Raw genomic sequence first — 21,706 nt, 5'->3', positions numbered from 1 at the left:
ACTTTATTTTCAACAAGGTATAAAATATAAAGAAACAGAAAAAAAGAATTAAGAAGAAAAGATCAGAAAAAGAGCAAAATTAAGAGTGCAGAAAAGAGGAAAAAAAATAGAAAAAGAATAGCTTCTGACTTTTTTTGGTACAAATACAAAATACATTATCCCCTTCCTCTAAAATTAACAATCGTACACAATATTTCTATACTCATAAACAGTTCTAACCATCAAATCCCAAAATTAAAGTTTCATTTCTTTCAGTTTCAAGCAAAAAGTCCAAAAGAGGTTTCCAAGTAGAAACATGTAGCTAGACGAAGTCTTTTCTTTAATCGAAGTAGTAAATTTCGCCATCTTGGCCAATTCCATTAACTTCGCCATCCATTTTTCCATTGTAGTTTTTACTTCTGTATTTTGACAACATGTACATGCTCAATCACGGAACTGGGTTGATGGGTGTTGGGGCTTTATTCCACACTGATTTGAAACTGCCCATTGGAGATATTTTGTAGTAAATGGGAGTAAGGACAAAGGACCTTTCTCTGGATCGTTAAAGCAGCTGCCTCTTTTGCAAGGCTCATGCAATTGCTTTGAAAGAGGTCCCTGGTTGTCTTCACATGTAATGAGCAGTCTTTCCCCTGGGATGGCCAGGGAAGCAAGCAGCTGGCTGTGTATACCTCTGCTTGTGGGAAACAGCTGCCTGAGCTTTGCAAAAGAGGCAGCTGCTTTAATGATCCACAGAGGGCTACTGTGTTGCCGTATGCATCCTGCCAAATGCCTTTTTAAAATCCTTTGCACAGTTGTAACATAAGCAGTATTTGCTATCTGCATTTAAATTATGTGACATAAAATGTAGTTTTTATCCTGGCTCCTGGTATATCACCAAAAGGCCCCTGAGGCTTTCACCTCGGGAAGAGGTACACACACTTGGCTTTACTGATTGATTGCTGACTCAGCCAGAGTTGGCCAGGTTTACAAAACCCAAGTCAAGCCACCGAAATCACATGTCAGCTCCACAGAACGTTGGAGGGGCGAGTTCTGAACAGAGGACATGGCCTTTCACATTCTTCATCCCTGCTTCACCACACCTCCATTTTGTTTCTTTTGGGCTGTGTTCACACAACACGCTGGATCAGAAGCTCACCAGATTTTAGCATCATGTGGTTTGCAAACCCAGATTGCTGGCTGTGGTATGATGGACATTATAGTTAACTACCCATGGAAAGGTCTGTTGGCATAAGCTCCAGCACTGTGTGACTACTTGCATCTAACTGGGGTTTAAATATAATCTTCTTGTATTTCTTCCGGCTTTCTTGCAGATGCAAATTAAAATAGAAATAGACAGACAGACTGACATGCTAATGAGGGGCAAAGTTCATTTGAAGCACCCTGCTCCTGGTGGTGCTGGTGGCAGCAGGCCTGGGAAGCCAGCGAAATTCACAGAGCAGCACCACGAGCCTCTGTGGGAAAGGGGAGAGGGCGTCGGCAGTTGCCCTGATTTCAGGGGAACCTCCTTGCAGGGCTGACTCATCTGGGCAATGCCCAACACGGATGAAAGCGAACCGGGGCAGGAAGGAGGATGGGGTCATGGGGTAGATTGGCTGGCCTGCCTGATTGACAACGGCTTTAATTCTTCCGAACTGGCCCTGCAACTTCAGATTAATTATGGCAGTGCGAACAGGTCAGCTCTGCAAGGTGGACCAGACTCGGAAACCAATGCCAGGCAGCTCAGGACTACTTTTATCGTAAAGCAGGTCAAGAGAATCTTGCAGGTCTGAACGTGCTTCCCCTTTCCTCTGTGTGTGAATGAAGGAGGGGCCTGTCCGAGACATTTTCTCACGTTACTTTCTCGGCCTGGGCTCAAGCCCCTCTTATCTGACCGTTGCCTTGGTAGCGGCTCTCCCTCCTGTCCTCCAAGGCCATTTCCCACACCTTCTACCGAGCATTTCCCCCCTGGTTTTCAAAGCACCTTCCCAGGGCAGGCAAGCATTGCCAGGGAGGGAAAGCCCCACCTTCCCTGTAGAGCTTGCCAGCCAAATGCCACCTGCTCTTCTCCCGCACCACCACCACCCCGCAGCTCCCCTTCCCTCCCTCCCAGGGGAGGGCCCGGGAGACCCTCCTGCTCCAGTCTGCCGTGCATGGGCACAGGACTCGAGTAAGTGCCAGCCTTCCCCTGACTGGGTGAACAGGGACGATGAGCTCCAACGAGGTTCATTTGCCTGTCCCTTTTCCCCCTGAGAAGGTGGCACTCCAAGGGCAGCCCAACTCACCCGGCCAGGAGAGCCCTCAGATGGAAAGGGTAACTACATCAGGGCAACATCCTGAGCGTGCGAAGATGGTCCAAAAATCCCTCTATGGGGATGGAAGGAGGGAGAAGGAGAGAAAGAGTGAGGGAGGGAGGGAGGAGAGAAAGAGAGGAAGGAGGGAGGGAGGAAGGAGGGAGGGAGGAAGGAAGGAGAGAAAGAGAGGAAGGAGGGAGGGAGGATGGAAGGAGAGAAGGGAGGGAGGGAGGGAGGAGGGAGAGGGGAGGGAGGGATCGAGGGAGGATCACAAACCCTGCTGGGTTCCTCTGCTGGCAATCAGGGTCCAAGCCCAGCTTGTTTGCCCCACATCATCACCTGCCCTTTGCTCCCCTTGGGGGTGCTGGTCCTTGTGTGGCTCTCCCTTGCAGCAGGCCAGTGAGGCGCTGCACCCTCCTTCAGCTGCTCACCGTCTGGCCTTGCAAGCTGGACAACTGGGAAGGTCAGTAGGTCAGTTTCTACTGTTGTGCCCACCACAATTGATCATCCGGCCTGACAAAGCCTGGAATGCCGGGCAGCTCTCTCAGTTCTGCTGCCCTCCAGAGAAGTTGGACAGCTGCTTCCCTCATCCCCAGTCAATGGCCCTGCAGCCTGGGGAAGATGGGAGTTGTAGTCCAAGAGTGCCCTGGAGCTGAGAAGACTGCTCTGGGGAGCCTTTGGGACTAATGTAGACTATTGCAATGCACTCTACATGTGGCTACCCTTGAAGAGTATTCAGAAGCTTCAACTGGTCCAGAATGCGGCCGCGTGGGCAGTTATTGGTACCCCAAGATCAGCACATGTGACACCACTCCTGCGCGAGCTGCACTGGGTGCCGGTTTGCTTCCGGGTCCAATTCAAGGTGTTGGTTATCACCTTTAAAGCCGTACATGGCACGGGACCAGGCTACCTGAGGGACCGCCTCTTCCCCATCACATCGACCCGTCCCACCTGGTCATGCAGAGAGGGCGTGCTAAGGACCCCGTCAGTAAGAGAATTCTGTCTGGCGGGGTCCAGGAGGCGGGCCTTCTCTGCAGTGGCCCCCGCCCTCTGGAACATTCTGCCCCCGGAGATGAGGCAGGCCCCTTCACTTCCGGCCTTCTGGAAGAGTTTGGAGACCTGGTTCTGCCGCCGCACTTGGGGTGGGAGGGGCAACAGCTCTTCCTGGGGGTGGCTAGTATCATAGATCTCTCCCCAACCAGTGAGATCTTCACCGCTTGGATTTTATATCTATTTATTATTATTGGTCTATTTATATTGTAATTTATATGTTTTAATTCTGATTGTATTGTAAACCGCCCAGAGTCCCCTTTTTGGGAGAGATGGGCGATGTTAGAAATTTGAAGAATGAATGAATGAATGAATGAATAAACAAACAAACAAACAAACAAACAAACAAACAATGTATCACTCCTATTGCCCACTACAATTCTAGGTGCCAAGGCTGAAAATAACATATCTTAAAATGACTCTGGGTAGTTTACACTTAAAAAAGAACAAAAGAATAGGAGAAGAACGCATGCGTTTGGATAAACCGCACACCAACCAGCCAGGGTCCAACACCTCCCCTACCCCAGGCCTGGGAGAAACGCCAAGTTCTTACGCCCTTTCAGAACATGGTCAGGGTGGGAGCCATGTGGATCTCTGGGGGGATCTCACAGCTGTGCCATGACGGAAAAGGTGCACCTCGCGGGTCCTGATAGATGGCCTTGTTTGACCCAGGGGACCCACCGCACACCGACTCTGCCTGACCTCTGCTCTGGATGAGCCGAGACCGGAGAGCAAGAGGCTCCCTCAAACGGCGTCTTCTCTCCACGTCCCTGCTTCCCCCGTTTCATTTTTAACGGCTCCATTTTGAATTTGAGATTGCAAAATCTCAGATTTATGAGGCGGAAAGCAGCACCAGGACATTGTGCACACCCCTCCTCTTACTGCGCCCCCCTTTTTCTGCATGGCTCCCGGTGGCTGACGGTGACTCACTGCTGCACCCATCCCAGTTGCTCTCAAGGAAGGGGGGAGGGCTTGGCTGGGGGAAGAAGCTTCATTTAATTGGGATAACTGCAGGGGGTAACAAGAGACCACCAAGAACAAGCCCCGAGAGCAAAAAAGGGTTTTTGGGTCCAGGAAGTGATTTGCAATTTCTTCAACTGTATGGAACAGTGTTTCTCCACTATGGCCACTTGAAGATGGGTGGACTTCAACTCCCAGAATTCCCCAGCCAGCAAGAAGTTGAAGTCCACCCATCTCAAAGTGGCCAAGGCGGAGAAACACTGGTATGAAGGATGAGGGAGGTGGCCAGCCCCCTCACTGGCAGGAAGCCCCCTGGGATACTGCCTCAAGGGGAGGGCTGCTCTGATGCAGTGAACTTTCGGAACCTCCAGACCTCCAGATGTTTGGGCCTCCAACTCCCATCATGCCCAGCCAGCCCTGCTCGTCTGGAGAGGTGTCGGGTGGGGAGAGAGCTCGAAACAGCGATGTGGTAGTTCAAATCCGCCTTTGCCCCCAAGCCGTCTCAGTATGAAAACAGCCGTTGTGCAAAGCGTTCCCTAAAGCAGATGCCTTTGCAGTCCAGCAAGAGCCTTGTGAACAGCGGGCGAAGGGTGTTGCACATGTGTGCACAGCACTCGGCAGCCACGCACACACGCACGCACGCAGGCAGACATGTGCTTGGCACCTTTGCTCTGCCGGAGTGCCGGCTTCCGCCCCAGCATGACTCATCCCTGCAGGCTCTCTGTTTATTTCTTCCCATCTGCTTGTGTTTGCAGGGGCAGGTTGCCATCCAGACAGTGTTTCTCCTCCTCCTCCCCCCCACGCTCCCCACCAGGGAAACAAATATTGGCAGGGAGGGATGGGCCTGGTTGGTGCAGCTGGTGCATGGTGCCCGGCAAAGAAGCTGCTGTGGGACCCCCCTTGGGCCCCTAGACATGCCCGGCCTCTGCAACTCGCTCCCCCTTCCCCTCTGCCAGCCCCCAAGCAGAGGGTCCCTGGCCAAGGACCCAGAAGGCCTTCAGGCCAGAAAACCCCCCTCCCCATCCTGGATAGCTGCTGTCCCCCAGTGGAGGGCATCTCCCTCGAATCTAGCCCCCGTCTTGCTCGGGAGTAGAGCACCAGCCAGTGCAGCCGTAGGGCCAGTCCTTGCTCCTGGGCACGGCTGCAAAGAGATGCTGAGGCTCCCCACCGCAGCCCCCCAAGAGTCACTGCCTGTGTGGGGCAGCCTTTCCTCCAGCAGGGTTCCTTCTGCAGGCCCCTCCTGGTCTGCCTTTCACCACCCGCCTGCCAATGCTTCCCGAACCACAGCTCCCAGCATGCCTTGCTGCAGCTGTACCAACTGGGGCTGCTGGGAGTTGTAGTTTAGCAACATCTGGGATGTCAGTGGCTTCCTACCTTACTCCATCAGGAAGCGCACAGGAGGAAGGAGATGCTGGAGACCTGGGAGACCAAGCTGGGCCAGAAGTTTGCTTTCTGAAGGGATTCCAAAGCACATTCCCGAAATGAAATCCTCCTTGGGCATCCCAAGAACGAGCATGCAGATTCCAGGACACTGAGCCCAACAGTTGGTGCAGAGGGGCAAAGGCTCTCTGCATATGCTCAGGAGTCCATAGCCTCTGTTAAGTGTCCACCACAGAAATCAGCCCTGGAGCTTGGCCTCGTCGCCTCCTGCACCCAGAAGAGGCATCTGGGTCCATGGCGGGGGCTCCCGCAGTCTTGCAGGCCAGCTGGCGCTCCCTAGCCGGCCTGTGGGAGATAGGCCTGCCCAGCTCGGGATCCCGGGTTCCTTTCCAAGGTCCAACCTGTGACTTTCCTCCATGGCTTCCAACGGCGCTCCATGGCTCACTTGAATGTCTCCTCCGCACCAGGCTGCAGACACCGGCCAGGCTAAGGAGAAGCTCGGGATCGCCAGCCGGCTGCCCTCTCGAGCCTCCCCAGAAACGGACGTCAAACTTTGCCTGCTAATTCTAGGCCATTTTTTCCCTATATGGAAACGATCTTGTTTGTTGCTCTGAATTTAGGCTCTCTTCTGATCTAGGGTTCTTCTCCCCCTCCCTGGAGAAACCCAACACAGACCTGCAAGGGGTTTCCCTCGACTTCATGGTTTCTCTCTGTGGGAAAAGTCCCTCACGGAACAAATTTGACAAAGTCTTGAGAAACAGCAAAAAGGTTTTATTAACGTTCTTGCAAGGACGGGTGCCCAGCCAAACTAGGCGCACCCCTTCACACAAAGCATGCAGTTTTATTCCCTACCCCCGGCTGGTGGAATCCCTCCTCCTGTTCCCCACTGGACAGGTACTTGGGAGTTCACAGCCTATCCGAGACGCCTTAGAGTTTGCAGGAAGTCCCGCCTTTGTCTATATCTCCCATTCCTCACTTTTTACCTCCCCCGGTCCCCTATTTATTCTTTTCCTCTTAAGGCCGCTAGCCCCCTTGGAGCAAGTGGGTCGGGGTCGTGTCTGATCACAAAGTTCGCTAGAACTGGTGTTGAGCATATTTTCAGCACCAGTTAGGCAGCTTCTTTCCTTAACACCTGTCAGCATAGAGATATTATCTTCCGTTCCCTTGACCACATATTCCACATCCTTAATATACGGTCAAGCAATTCTAGCTACTAGAAAGCAAGCTTCAGTTAGCAAGTTACTGAGAAAGCAAGTCATGTTCTATTGTAGGCCTTGCAAAAACAACATCGCTATTCCCCCTTTCTCACATCTCCACGGAAAGCAAGATGGGAGGCCTGTCAGCTTGGCGGAACAGAGCAACGGCCAAGGAGGAGGCTGCGAACATACCGCTGGATCGATGTCTAAAGTAGACTTGACACAGGTTTAACCCCACCCCAAAATTAGGAGGGGGAAACTGAACATCCCACCTCCACCCCCTGCAGGAGGCAGCCCTGCTTGCTGTACCTTACTGCCTGCCTTCGGTGGTCCTCACGGATGGTTCCCTCACCTATATTCATTTATTAAAAACAGTAAAGCACCCAGTAGTTGAAGCTCCCTGGACAGTTTGCAATAAAACATGCTAAAATATATATAATTGGACTAAAAACACATAAATAAAATAAAATAAAATAAAATAAGAGTGGAGGGGGGTCCGCCAGTGGCATCCTGGCTGTTCCCCTGAACCTGGTTTTCTATGGAAATAAACGGTGGTATATTTAGTCCAAACAGGACCATGACAATTGGCTGCATCGCATTCAGGCCATTTTTGGCACGCATTTCCCTGGAGCAGTGTTGCTGAACCTCGGCAACCTTGAAATGTGTGGACTTCAGCTCCCAGAATTCCCCAGACAGCGTTGCCAAGAAACCAAAGCAATTCCAGTACGTAACATCGACTTTGGAGGCATGGAAGATGCAGGGAGAGTTCTCAGAAAAACACCCGAAAGTAATGCATGATAAAAATGAAGAGTAAGGGTACCCTGATTGTGATTCCCCAGATTTCTGGGCAAGTGCTGAATTAATGAGTTGGCCTTTAAGGCACTATAAAACCTCCTTGTTTGTACTGCACAAGATTAAGCTTGCTGCCGCCCCTTATGATCTTCTGTAAATTCTGCAAAACATCCCTCTAAATCCTTTAGGCAGGATTTATCTGCAGCTGAAAGGCACACCCCTGAACCAGGGCAAGACTAATCCTGCCTCCCCCCACTCCTCCCAGGTAATGTCTGCCACCAGAGTCAAGGGTCTGTGTTGCCAGGACCAGGTGCCCGGGGCCCAGGGCCGCTCGCAAGCCCACACCACAGCAAGTGGGTGCAGGAGGGCCTCCCCGCCCCTGGGTGCCAAGAGGATCCGACTGCAGGAGTGGAACGGACGCTGCCTGGGAATCTCAGCATCGGCACTGGGGGCCCCTGGATCTCTGTGTCCGTGGAGGGGAAGAGGTTAAACGTCCTCACGTTAAGCTTGACTTGGGTCTGAATCCCAGGCTACGACCACCGTCTTGTCTCCCCTCAAGGCTTACATTTCTAGTCACTGGATCATTCTCACTGCTTTTTTCTCAACCTCTTCCCATGTGTCTGAACGCACCCAAAACAGTGGAAAAAAACAGATTTTTTTTCTTTGAACAGAAAAATATACAGGTTGTCCTTGCTTAACGACCACAATGGGGACTGGAATTTCAGTTGCTAAGCAAAGTGGTCATTAAGCAAATCCAACCCGATTTTATGATCTTTTTTGAGGTGGCTGTTAAGTGAATCACTGCAGGCATTAAGCAAACTACATGGTCATTAAGCGAATCACGTGGTTCCCCACTGATTTCGCTTGCCAGAAGCTGGCCAGGAAGGTTGAAAATGGTGATCATGTGATTATGGGATGCTGCAATGGTCATAAATGTGAACCAGTTGCCAAGTGCCCAAATTGTGATCACATGACCGTGGGGCCGCTGTGATGGTCGTAAGTGTGAGGACCGGTTGCAAGTCGTTATTTCAGCACCATCGTAAGTCTGAGCCATCACTAGATGAATGGTTGTTAAGCGAGGACTACCTATAAGTACAAACACTCTAGAATCCTAGAATATACTGAGGTCATCTAGCCCAACCCCTTGCTTAGTGCAGAAATCCAATTACAGCATCCTTGACATGACACTGCCCAGCCCCGCAGAGTCAACCACCTCTCTGGGATGTTTTCACCACAGTCACTTTCCAAGATCCTCTCAGGAGCTGCTTTTTCAGAATTCAGGGCCAATATTCTGCATCCCACTTCCTGACACCTTTGAATATTCCTCTCTGTTGTTACATAAAAAAGAATCAACTTTAGGACTCCCGAAGATTGGCAGAGTATAAAAAGTACCACCACCAGAGGCCTCTTCTGCCCATCACCTTGGAAGGGAGCAGACCTGTTTGCAAGTAGCCCATAACGGGCTCTGATTGCGCAACATACAAAGCATGTCTAGCGTGACTGACCATATTGTGTGGGCGCGGCTACTGTGCTGCCTAACTCATGGTTTATGGCTTAGCAGGTTGTCCAAGTCCAGACAATCATGGTTATTCAGTAAGTCATAGTTAATTTTTAAATAAATAAATAATCCTGGTTTAGGGCACTGTGTGACCTAGTTCAAAGAGCGTCCTGAATGTCCAAACATCTAAGCCAGTGTTTCTCAACCTTGGCCATTTTAAGATGTGTGGACTTCATCTCCCAGAATTCCCCAGCCAGCACAGCTGGCTGGGGAATTCTGGGAGTTGGTCCACACATCTTAAAATGGCCAAGGTTGAGAAACACTGATCTAAGCCAAACTGAAGGCTTAAAAGAAAAAGGCAAGAATAGGATGGCCGTGTGTGTGCATGGAGGAAACAACTCACTTCTAAGTCCTTCCTACCCTTTTTGGTAAGATCCGAACTTCTGCCATGTTGTCTTTGGCTGCCTGCCATTCTCACAACTTGCAGGAGACATGCATTCATGCTCCAGCTGCAAAGCTTGTAATAATGCACAGACAGACTCACACGGAGAGCTCTGATGCAGCAGGACCGCAGTGGGCAACGTCAGTTGGGAACGCTTCTTCCTTGTTTGCTATCTGCTGGCCCTCTGCTGAGTCACTTTGGTCCTTGTTGTCCACAAAGCCCCGGGATCAAAGCCGGGGTCAGGGCTCCGCTGCACATTTTACCAGGAGGAAGGAAATGCCCTCCTTTCTTGCTCAACCGAGGCGAACAAGGTTTAGTAGACTCTCCTGACTGGCTGGTTTCTCTTCCTCTTTCCTCTCCTACAAGGAGGCCTGCTTGTTTTCCCTGGGCAAATATTCCAGCAGCTGCCATGTTATTTATTCCAGCAGGTTGGCCACGTATCCCTTGCACAGCAGAAAGAGCCTCATCAAGACCAGTGGATGTCCAGTGACATCTATCTGCTTTTCCGGACCACAGGAGGTCAACGGCTGCAACCTACATTCATGCCACGATGAATCCCTTTGCCTTTAGAAGTCTGGGCCAGCCCCCATCCAGGAATGGCTTTTTCCTTCCACGCCTCCCTTTGCTTGATCTGCTTATGAGCTGCCTTGATTCCCTGTTCTGCTAAAAAGTATTTCAGAGCTTCTGAACTTCTGCATGGGCTCTGCTTCCGAAGGTCATCCAAGCTTCACGCTGGTCCCAGGGATGAAGACGCTGGGAAGATGGAGGTTTTCAGCTTCAAAGGTTTCCGTGAAGAAACTGCACACCGTTTTGGTGCATATTTCATACAGAGAGTCACGCAACATGTGATGGGCTGTGGGTGAGGAGCAGCCAGAGAGAAGCCATGGTTCACACAGAAGAACACTGATGCTCCTCTGAAGTTCGCCAGGAAGCATTTCTGGAGGAATCTTCTATGGTCTGACGAGTCTGCAGAGGAACATTTAGTCTGTGTGGCTGTAATTCTGTCTGAAGAAGCCGAGGACTTTATTGCACAGTTCTCAAGCATGGAGGTGGCAGCATCAGGCTTTGGGGACGCTCTGCTGCCTTAGGGCCTGGATGACTTGATGCCGTGGAAGGGAGCGGAGTTCTGCTTTGCATCGGGATTTAGCCAGAGAGCATCAGTCCACCTTTCTGTGAGTTGAAGTCAAAGCGGGTCACACGGCAAAAGGACAATTCCAAACTTAGAAGCAAGAGAATGGATGGAGGACCACCAGCTCAGTGGTCTGAGATGGCCAAGTCCTCATCCAGATCTAATCCCCGGGAAGGTTATGCCAGCTCTGTTCATGCCAGAAAACCCTCAAACGCGACTGCATTGAAGTTTACCACCGAGGAACCTGCCAGCGTAACCACACCGCTGGGATGGGACAGAGGCAAGGCTGGAACGGTTTGGGAGAGCAGGTTCTCCATCTTGCTCCACCGTTTTCTGCCTAAGAGGAACGTAAGGCAAGAGTTGGACTGATTGATTGAAAATTGGTATGGCCGCCCATCTTATGCAAAGAACTCTGGGTGGCAAACCATACAAAACCAGTATAAAACGACAACGAAAAATACAATTAAAAACAAACATAATAAAAGCAAAATACAAAATGCTCGCCTTCCTAAATGCTTCCCACTGTGGCATGAAGAGAAAAGGCAACACGTCCTCCTAATTCTTCCACACTTTTCTGAAATGGCAGGTGTGGATGATAAGTACGATTTTATCATTATTTATTGCTTTATTGCTTTATTTGATGCAGTTTGGACTGAGGTTAACCACTGTTGCCCAATGTATTTACCTGCCAGAGCGGGGTGGGTGGGTGTAAATTTGTCGATAAACAACTAAAACGAGGGGGCACGCGCATGTTTTGCAAATAAATGACTACAGCAGGGAACAAGCCGCTGGGATTATTTTCTGGGCAACTGGAGACAAGCCCACAGGAAGCCATCAAACAACCCAGTTTAACATGAACGCAGCTTGGCGTATTGTCTGAACCCTGCCCGCAGAGCGCCCTCTCTGCCAGTGGGAAAGCCCAGGTGGCCGCGCGCCCCTTCTTCCCGGGCTGTGGAGGATGGGCGTGTGGCCCGGCAGCCCGTTACGCAGCAAGCATCCCGGCCCCGCCCGGCCCGACCCGGCGGCGCGCCCCGTTCCCCCGCCCGCTCCAGCCGCACGGGCGCCGGCTTGGGGAAGGCCGCTGCCCCGGAGAGGGAAGGTAGGACCCAGCAGACACCGCCGGCGCCAGGGGAGGCAGGAGGGGGCGCCGGCTTGCCGCTGCTCCCCCGCCGCCCGGCCGCATCCCGGGAAGGAGGCGCAGCGGCGACGGAGCGGAGCTCGCCCGCCCGCCCGCCGGCCTGCAGCTCTTCCCCGGGGGCCTCCTCCCCGGGAGCAGCGCGCGCCGCCCCGGCCCCGCAGCCCGGAGGAGGCGCCGCCGCGGGCAGGAGCGAACTTCGCGGAGGGGCGGCCCGCCACGACCCGCAGCCGCGCTCGCTGCTGGCCGGGGAGCGGGCGGGGCAGAAGCGCGGAGCAGCCCGAGGGCGGGGGCGGCGGCGGCGGCGGCGGCGGCGGAGGGGGGCCGCGGCTCACCTGCGCCCGCCCGCCGGCCCGCCCGCCCGCCGGTGACTCACCTGTCCTGCTTGGCCGGCCGCCAAAGCCACGCCGCGCTCCGCCAGCCCCGCCCGCCTCCCCGCCAGTCGCGCCCAACTCGGCGAGAGCGCCCAGACGCGCATCCCGGGGCGCCCGGCTCCGCTCGGCTCCGGCTGCCCGCCTCGCCCGAGCCCTCGCCCAGCCGAGCCGAGCCCTCCTGCCCTCCTGCCGCCGCCTCGCCCGGGCGCGGAACCCGCCCCCGCCTCCCCGGCGCAGCGGGCGCGCTCGGTCCCTCGGGCCGGGGGCTCCCGCGAGCGGCGGCGGCGGCGGCGGCGGCGGCATGTCCGCGCGGGAGAGCGTGCAGATCCCGGACGACCGCGATTTCGACCACTTCCGAGCGGAGTGCAACTCGGAAGTGGGCTGGCACCTGAAGTACAACAGATCCGGGATCGCCGTCTGGATTCAGATGCTGGAGGCAGAGAAGTCGCTGCACAAGATCAAGGTAAGCGAGGCCTCCTCGAGCCTGCCCCAGCCCCGGCCCCGGCCCCCTCCCCGCCAGCAGGTAACCTGCCCTGCCTCGGCCCCTTCCCTGGGTTGGCACCAGGCACTGACCCGCCCGAGCAAGCTGCTCGTTTGCCGGGGAAGCTTCAGGCCGACCGGGCTGAGCTGGCAAATGCAGTGCTAGTTTGTAAGGGAGCAGGTTGGTGAAGCAGCCACCGGTGGGCAACTGGGTCTGCTGGCCCTGGAGCAGAGCGCCTGAGTGGGATCAAACCCCCTCTCCCCTCTGACTCTCCCTGCGCCTTCTGCGTTGCGCAGACCCTGAGGATTCTGGGCAGAGGACACCGGAGGTGCCCTTCGGAGGCAGCCTAGGCGGCATGGGAGGGCCCTGGGGTCAGCTGGCTGGGGCCTCTGTGACAGGATGAGGAAGCGGGCAAGGCGGTATTTGTGCTTGGGGTGGCCTTCTGGATTTTCAGGGCACCCCGAGCCCCAGAAGCCTCTGGGTAGGATGGCTCTCTGGAGGCCTCTGCAGATGATGTTGTTGGACTGCAAGAGAAAGAACTTGCCAGATTAAAATCCATAATAATTCATCTTCTTTGAAGGCCAGATTCAATATCATAATTGCCCTGAGCAGCTTCCAAAGATAGCAGATATGGGATGTGTGTGTGTGTGTGTGTGTGTGTGTTTGCACATGGGCTGGGAAAAGACAATTTGAGCCAGAACCTGGTTGGTACAAGTGTGATGGTTTCCTCAGGATTCCTTCTTGGATGGAAACTGACCGGGACAATTGTGGAAGTTCAATCCTTGGACACACATCACCCATGTCACCATAAAACTAGGTTAACCAGATAGCTTGGTTTTCGTCTCATGCAGGGCCCACACAGAAAACTGTACTGTGCTTAATGCAATGGCCTGCCTCACGTCCCGCACTCAGCCGACTGTTGGATTCTCACAGCATGGCCGGCCACAAACTATCCAACCCCTTTTTAGCCAAGTTTGGCCTGTAACGCAAACCCAGCCTTTGCAGCACGCCCCGGTTTTGGCCTTTGAGAGAGTTGTGGTTGTGCCAGACGTGAGTTTGTTTCAACAACTGGGCCATTGACCCGCTCCCTGAAGCAGCGTTCCTCAACCTTGGCTACTTTCAGATGCGTGGACACCAACTCCCAGAATTCCCCGGCCAGCAATGCCAGCAACATCTAAAAGTGGCCAAGGTTGAAAAACACTGCCTTGAAGTTTCAGAGAGCTGCAGGACCCAGGCCCACCCCCCGCCAGTGGCAGATGCTGTGCTTCGTTGGCTCATGCCCACAGGATGGGCAACCGGCCCTTTCTCTGACTGGGTGTCAGTGCCACCTTTCTCCTTCAGCTGTGCCTTAAGGGAGGCAATTGTGATTAGGGGGCAGGCCGGTGTGATCCGGGAGGTCTTGGGCCGGATGGAGGACATGGGCTGAGACTGGGCCAGGCTGAGATGGGAATCCTGCTGGCGGGGAGTCGGTCTGTTTTACTAACTGGTGATCCCTGGTGTGGGGTGGGATGCAGAGGGAGGATCAGACAAGGAACCCGGAGGTCCTGTTGGCTGCGTCCTGGTCCCAAAAGGCACAAGAGGCTGTGGGTGCAGGGGGGGAGGGGGAGGCACCACCTACTGCCCTACCTGAAATTTTGCAGCAACAGTGTCATCGCACCGCATTGTGAAAGGTGTGTAAATTTTGGCTTGTCCAGCTCAGATGGCTAAATGGTCCGTGAAGCATGGCTGGTGGGATGAGACTATGCCCTCTCAGGGATCTGTTCAAAGGCCTGCTTTTCACCTTTGTAGCTCTGAGGGATTTGGGACCAAGTTACCCAAAGGATCAGATCCTCCCCAGTTATCTGTTTGGGGAGCAAGGGCCACAGCCACCCAGGGAGGCCAGGCAGGTGGGGCTCGCCAGGGAGGAAGGACCCCTTCAGTCGTACGGCCTTCCCAAAGGAGCTTGCCTGGCTTACATGAAGGTCTTTTGTTGAAGGCCAGCCTGCTTTCCCAGGGAGGTTTGGCCTCTGCCTCTAGTATTACTGCTTTTCACTGTGATTTTCATCCTTTATCTTCTGTTTTACACTTTGAATTGGCCTGCAAGCCACCGAAGAACTTTGCTTCTAGGGCACCACAAGTACAATCCACCCATCCGATTACCGTTAACACGTCTCTTGGCTCAAACCTTACTGGATTGTTGTTTTTGGATTTAGATCTGTTTGCAAGGCTCAGAAAAGCACAGCAAAGCTAAAGTAAACCAAACGGAACAGAATTGCATGCTCGCGTGTCACATCGTTGCCCAGAATGAAATCTGTTCGTGGGACGTGACCGGGAGGTTTTCTCTTACCGAAGCATGAAGATGTTTGGGGCCTTATTGCCCTCTCCCCTCCCCACATTCCCTGTGCCATTTCTCTCTTTCCATATCAGGCATCTTAGCTTTCTAGCAAGGACCCTCCTTCCTTAATCACATCAAAAGATAATGTGAAACAATCCATCTTCCCAGCTTTCTCCTTCCCCATGAATGGCCTGGAGCTTTGGAGGGCCAGGATCAGCTTTTGCCTCCAGGAATCCGTCTCAGAGCAGGAGGATCGAAGGCCTGGTGGCATTTTTTTTCCATGCATCCATACACAACTCGGGCTAAAACCATCTGTGAAAAGCAATGGATTTGTTTGGCCTGGTTTTAACATGTGGATGGTGAACCTAAAGTTGTTAGCCAAACCGGGGGGGGGGGGATGTCCTTTTGCCTTTTCAACAGCGGGTTAATCTGCAGCTAAATCTTTTCATAGCACAGAAATAAACTTTTAAGCAATGTTGGGGTGGCGGGCCTTCGTTTGGGAAACCTACGGAGATGGAGCTCTTGTGCAAAGCAGGTCAGGCACAGGTGGGTGTGTTGACAACTCTGGGACATCTAGCACGTTGTTCTGGCCCAGTTAAGAGGCATTGCTGGCCTCCAGAAATCTTATCTGCAGGGGGTTGTTGTAGATGCTTATTCCCATTAATTAATTTAAAGCAGCGAAGTGAAGTATATTTGCAACAGGGCAGCTGGACTGTTTCTGTGACATCAGGAAGGGCTTCTTGCCTGTAGTTTTCTGTTTTCCATTTTTCCCCCGAGTAAGACCCATTGGTGTAAAGCAGTGTTTCTCAACCCTGGCCGCTTTAAGATGCGTGGACTTCAACTCTGGGGAATTCTGGGAGTTGAAGTCCACGCATCTTAAAGCAGCCAGGGTTGAGAAACACTGGTGTAAAGAGAGGTGGGGCCTCAGCTCTAAATTAGTCTTGCTTTACAAGCTCTGTTGTTGGACGGTTCTCCCATTTTGAGCCCCGTTTCCAAAGCACTGTAAAGTGAAGATAGGAAAAAACACTGAGATGGAGCTGCTGAGCAGGTGAGTCAGTCTTGAGTCATTAACGTGAAAACCAGGAGTGCAGGGGAGAGACATTGGAGGCCAAAGGACCTCGAGTTCCTGAATAGGACATCTGGGAAAGAGTTGTAACGCAGCTCATCCTGTCCTGTGCCCTCCCTCCGGATCAATCTGCCTTGAGCTTTTCCTCTTCATTCATAGACCTGCTAACAGATGAGGTGTGTTTTTATGGTTTTATCGGCAGTTTATGCTACAGGTGTGAGAGCTGATGAAGGTTTTCAGGGTTATCTCCTCAGCATCTCTAGCTGGGCTTAAATTATAGGTGGAGGCCGAATGGCCAACAATAAACTGTCTTTCCTTTGGCAGCTGGCGTGGTTTATGGTTGGGGATACAGCAACATCAGCATTTGGGTTAAATTTTTTTTTTAATTTGCTCCATCGTATCTGGTTCTCGGAGACTGCCTGGACAAGCCCCTGCAGTTTTCTCTGCAAGGTTTTTCAGAAGTGGTTGGCATTGCCTGCTTCCCAGGGCTGAGAGAAGGTGACTGGCCCAAGGTCTCCCAGCTGGCTTTGTGCATCAGGCAGGACTAGAACTCGTAGTTTCCCTGTTTCTAGCCCAGCGCCTTGACCACTACACCAGACTGGCTTACCTATACATATACTGTACATATTATTATTATTATTATTACTCATATTTAGCCACCGCCCATCTCCCCCAGAAGAGGGACTCTGGGCGGTTTACAATAAAATTCCCCATAAAACATAAACATTAAAATCACATAAAACCATTATAATAAAACCCAATAAATAAATAAAATCCAAGAGAAATGTAAAATCCAGGCTGGTGGGAGGGACTCTAGGGTGCGAGCCATCCCCAAGAATGGTTATTCCCTTTCCCACCCCAGGCGAGACGGCAAAACCACGTCTTCAGGGCCTTCCGGAAGGTCAGGAGAGAAGGGGCCTGCCTCACCTCCAGGGGCAAGACATTCCAGAGAGCGGGGGCCACCACAGAGAAGGCCCGCTTCCTGGACCCCGTCAGATGAAATTCTCTTATGGACGGGGTCCGTAACATGCCCTCTCTGGATGATCGGGTGGGGCGGGCCGATGTAATGGGGATGAGACGGTCCCTCGGGTAACCTGGCCCCGTGCCATGTAGGGCTTTAAAGGTGATAACCAACACCTTGAATTGGACCCGGAAGCAAACTGGCACCCAGTGCAGCTCGCGCAGCAACGGTGTTATATGTGCCCACCTAGGTGCACCAAAAATAGCCTGCATGGCTGCATTTTGGACCAGCTGAAGCTTCTGGATACTCTTCAGGGGTAGCCCCATGTAGGGTGCATTGCAGTAGTCTATATAGGAGATAACCAGGGCATGAGTGACTGTTCGGAGGGCTTCATGATCCAGGAACGGGCGTAACTGGCGCACAACCTGAAGTTGCGCAAAGGCCCTCCTGGCCACGACTGCCACCTGCTCTTCGAGCAGGAGTCGTGAGTCCAGGAGAACCCCCAGATTACGCGCTGAGTCTGTCTGGAGCAGCACCACCCCATCCAGAACTAAGGATGACAGTTTCCCAGAAGATGAAGCCCCATCAACCCACAGCCACTCCGTCTTACCAGGGTTCAGTTGAAGCCTGTTGTTCCCCATCCAGGCCCCCAAAGCCCCCAGGCACCGAGAAAGGGCAGTCACGGCATCACTTGCCTCACCCGGGATAGAGATGTATAATTGGGTATCATCAGCATACTGATGATACCTCACCCCAAGGGGACGGATGATCTCGCCCAGTGGTTTCATGTAGATGTTAAAAAGGAGAGGGGAGAGAAGCGAGCCCTGCGGCACCCCACAAAGGAGGGGTCGAGGGCTGGATCTCTCCTCTCCTATCACCACCGACTGGGACCGGCCCTGGAGGAAGGAGGTGAACCAGCGCAGAACAACTACATATACATATACAAAAAATAAAAAGAAGTTTGCACTTAGTGAACACCTGTCAGCTGTGATTGCCATGTTTCTGAATTGGACTGCACCCCCCCACCATGAAGCACTAAGTACCCGGTTTGTCCCCAGCCACTGAACACTGAATAACACTGAAGCAGAGAGCCAGTTTGGTCTAGTGGTTAAGGCACCGGGCTAGAAACCAGGAGGCTGTGAGTTCTAGTCCTGCCAGAGTCCTGAAAGCCGGCTGGGTGCCCTTGGGCCAGTCCCTCCCGCTCAGCCCAAGAGCCAATCAGGCGTGGTAGGAGAGTTCTAGTCCCGCCTGAGGCACGAAAGCCGGCTGGGTGCCCTTGGGCCAGCCCCTCCCGCTCAGCCCAAGAGCCAATCAGGCGTGGTAGGAGAGTTCTAGTCCCGCCTTAGGCATGAGAGCTGGCTGGGTGCCCTTGGGCCAGTCCCTCTCTCTCAGTGCAAGAGCCAATCAGACGTGGCAGGAGAGTTCTAGTCCCGCCTTAGGCACAAAAGCTGGCTGGGTGCCCTTGGGCCAGTCCCTCTCTCTCAGCCCAAGAGCCAATCAGGCGTGGTTTGAGAGTTCTAGTCCCGCCTTAGGCACAAAAGCCGGCTGGGTGCCCTTGGGCCAGTCCCTCCCGCTCAGCCCAGCCCACCTCACAGGGTAGCTGTTGTGGGGAAAATAGGAGGAGGAAGGAGTATTAGGTATGTTTGCAGCCTTGAGTTATTTATAAAAATAATAAAGGCAGGATAGAAAATAAATAAGTATGAAACCCATTTGCACTATTGTACAAAGCTGTGTTTTTCACAGCGTTCCCTTTTGACTTTTAGGAAACGTTTCCATATGGATGTTGGGAGGTGATCTCCTGTCCAAGAGTTCCAGACCTGGAATACTCTATCTCTGTGTGGTACCAGCAAAGCAGGACTTTAGGGCAGCCGTCTGGTGTCCCACTCACTGCAAAGGCAGCAGGACCCCCAAACACGCTGGCTGGTTCACATGTTCCTCTGAGTTAGGGGAAGGTCTAGAAGCTTCATTCACACAACATGCTCAGCTTGGTTAGTCTTAGCTTTGGTTAGCCTTGATTTGGTTAGTTGTGTAAATGCAGCCATTAGGAACTACCGGTAATTATTAGAAGCAAATCAGATTTGGCTGACCCTGAACTTATCCATACATAACAGCAGTTGCTGGAATGTCTCCATTGCTGTTGGGTCAAAGTGCCCTGTTTCTTCTCAAGATTTTCTCCCACAGAATATCCTCCAGCAGGCAGACATTCAACCGGTCCTGCTTCCCCAGCGTGGCTTCTTTGTACTGTTGCTGGATGATACGGCACTGCTAAAGTTTGCGGTTGCTGTAAACTGGGAGGTGGCTGGAAAAGGAAAGTGGCTTTTCATGGGGAAACCGGCCTCTTTTTCCCCACGGTGTGGAATTAACAGCTTGTTTTTCCCTGCTGTGCCAGCTTACGCACCCAGCCTGCTTTTCCCTGTGGGGGTGGGGGGGTGGGGGTGCAGGCAGAGGAGATTTAGTTGACGGCAAAGAGAAGGAACAGCCCTTTCAGCTTGGGCTGGCCCGGGACAGGCACGCCGGAGTCCTGGGTTCAGGGCACGACATCTCGCCTTTCTTTAAAGCAGAGGACTGTTGGGGCTGAATCCGGTTATCGGGCACCCGGATAACGTCCCGGCTTCAAGCAGCACCCACAGGACCCTCTTTTGGCCCAAACATGCATCTCTCCCAGGGCAGCCTGGGACTGCTTGTCCCCCTTTTGGCACTTCAAGGACCCTTCCCACTCCCCCCCCCCATTTCAGCATGAGAACAAAATGCAGGAATTTATCTGCAACAAACAAGTCAAGCCAGAGTCAAACACCGTTCAGCGTGAATTCCTCTCTGGCCCCGGTTCTTCTGTTACGCTGAGCAATTAAGGTTGTTAGTTCAGTTCTGGCTTTGTGTGAATTGTGGGAGCCCGCCGCTCTCTGTTGTGAATCCTGGTTCAATGTATTAAGTGTACTCCATTGCTAATGAAATGGTTTTCTTGGGCTTATCGCTCCAAGAATATGGTGGGGAAGGGTTTGGGAAGATGATCTCGGAGGTGGAAAGATCTGGGGGAAAAATTGGCTGATGAAAGAACATGAATACCAAGTGGGGATCACTGGGAATTTTAGAAGCGGGAAGGACAAAATGAAAAAATAGAAGGACCTGACAAAAGAGGGTGTGTGTGTGTGTGTATTGAAAAGTGACTACTCCACCCAATCTATTTCCTCCTTAGTATATTCTTGATGAAGCTGGAGGTGGTGGGGGGGTGGAGTTGTTTGAAAACTTTAACTGTTTTGCCAAGAAGTTAGTTCTGGAGTGTGATGATATGGTTGTTTCTTTTTTCTTTAAGTCACCAAATAGTTTTTATTAATCCATTTTCAAAGAGACAGGCATAACATAAAAATGAACAATTCACCATACACAAAACAAGAGAAAAAAATTACGAAACAGGTAAATGCATAACTCCCCCGCCCCCCCGTAATTACAATTATATCCCGTGCACCTCATTCTGTAAGCCTTTAAAAGGGAAAACTAAGCATTCGGTGTTAACCAAGCCTGTCCAAGAATTCTTTCCAAAGGCAGAGATAATGTGGCAGCTTCTGATGGCTAGAATATATAATTTTCTCAAACATTTTCTCAAACACATCTCTGAAATCCTTTATATCTGGAATTACAGTATTTCCCATCCGCTAAGGGTTATTCTTTCTGCTATTGTCACAGCAGGAAAAACCCATCTTTGTTCTGAACCTGTGAAATTCCAATCCGTTGGGATAGAATTCAGTACAGTATGCATATCTTTAAAAATCGGGGTCTGATGATACGCTGACCGCAAGGGGCGTGCTTCAGATGGAAGCTCTGGCATGAGTTAACGTTATGAAGTGACCTCTCAGCTTTGCTAGGCCCTGAATGCCCATTAGCCCAATGGCCTTCCCTGTTGTAGATCTATGAAACTGGCCGGCTGATCGCGGTGGCAGTCCCAAACACGTCCTTGGGTGGCCTTCTCCAGCCTGGGAAATGTCCTTCTGCAGGGGTCGTGAAGGACCGTTTCCAACCAGAACTTGCAGCCCGAACAGAGCTGGATGAATGCCCAGTTGGCAGAGTCATAAGCAGAGAGAAAGACATTCTGAGCACCGTAAGGTTAATGTCCACGCAGATACCTGCACATCTGTAAGCAAGTGTCTCATTTTGATCTCAGCACGCAGCTCCATTGAAAATCAATTAAGCTAATGATGTGCCACAGTGGTGCTGCTAGATAGCTGAGATGCATGTTTTTTCCAGCCAGGCTTTGCACTTAGAAGAAGGATTTCGGTTCAGCCATAAAGCAAAACCGCCTTCTTGGACAAGCTGTGACGGTCGAGAGGTTCCTCAGGGTGGGCTTCTGATGGAGGATCACAGCCTGCTAAGGATCCCCGACTGACATTGGATTAATCTGAGAAATTCCCTGGGTGGGTGGCTATCAAAGCAGAAGGAGCGAATCACCCATGTAGGCTGCGAAATAACCCTTCTCTTTACAGTCAGTTGGTTTTGGTTTTTTCCATTGCTGTTCTTGCAATGCTAAGGGCTGGGAGCTTTTCAAACTCCTCATTAGTTGATCATTTTCCCTTTCTGTGTCTCGTGTGGGGAACGCGGTGTGCACGGCTGCTGTCTAGAATACAAATCATCACCGCTTAAAACAAGGGCAGGCCACCGTCTTCCTC

General features: G+C 52.3%; 1 protein-coding gene across 1 annotated transcript in view; it reads left to right on the top strand.

The window, feature by feature from the left end:
- Window positions 1-12,475: 12,475 nt before the first annotated feature.
- Window positions 12,476-21,706, top strand: part of STARD10 (StAR related lipid transfer domain containing 10) — a 42,717-nt gene continuing 33,486 nt past the window's right edge. Inside the window, exon 1 of the mRNA XM_063306029.1 lies at window positions 12,476-12,689. Within this exon, the coding sequence (XP_063162099.1) occupies window positions 12,528-12,689 (162 nt within the window). The 5' untranslated portion in view covers window positions 12,476-12,527. The remainder of the gene's footprint in view (window positions 12,690-21,706) is intronic.

Source organism: Candoia aspera, chromosome 5 (genome assembly GCF_035149785.1).
Source record: "Candoia aspera isolate rCanAsp1 chromosome 5, rCanAsp1.hap2, whole genome shotgun sequence".
Lineage (NCBI taxonomy): Eukaryota > Metazoa > Chordata > Lepidosauria > Squamata > Boidae > Candoia > Candoia aspera.
This window is presented reverse-complemented; position numbering and strand designations above follow the sequence as displayed.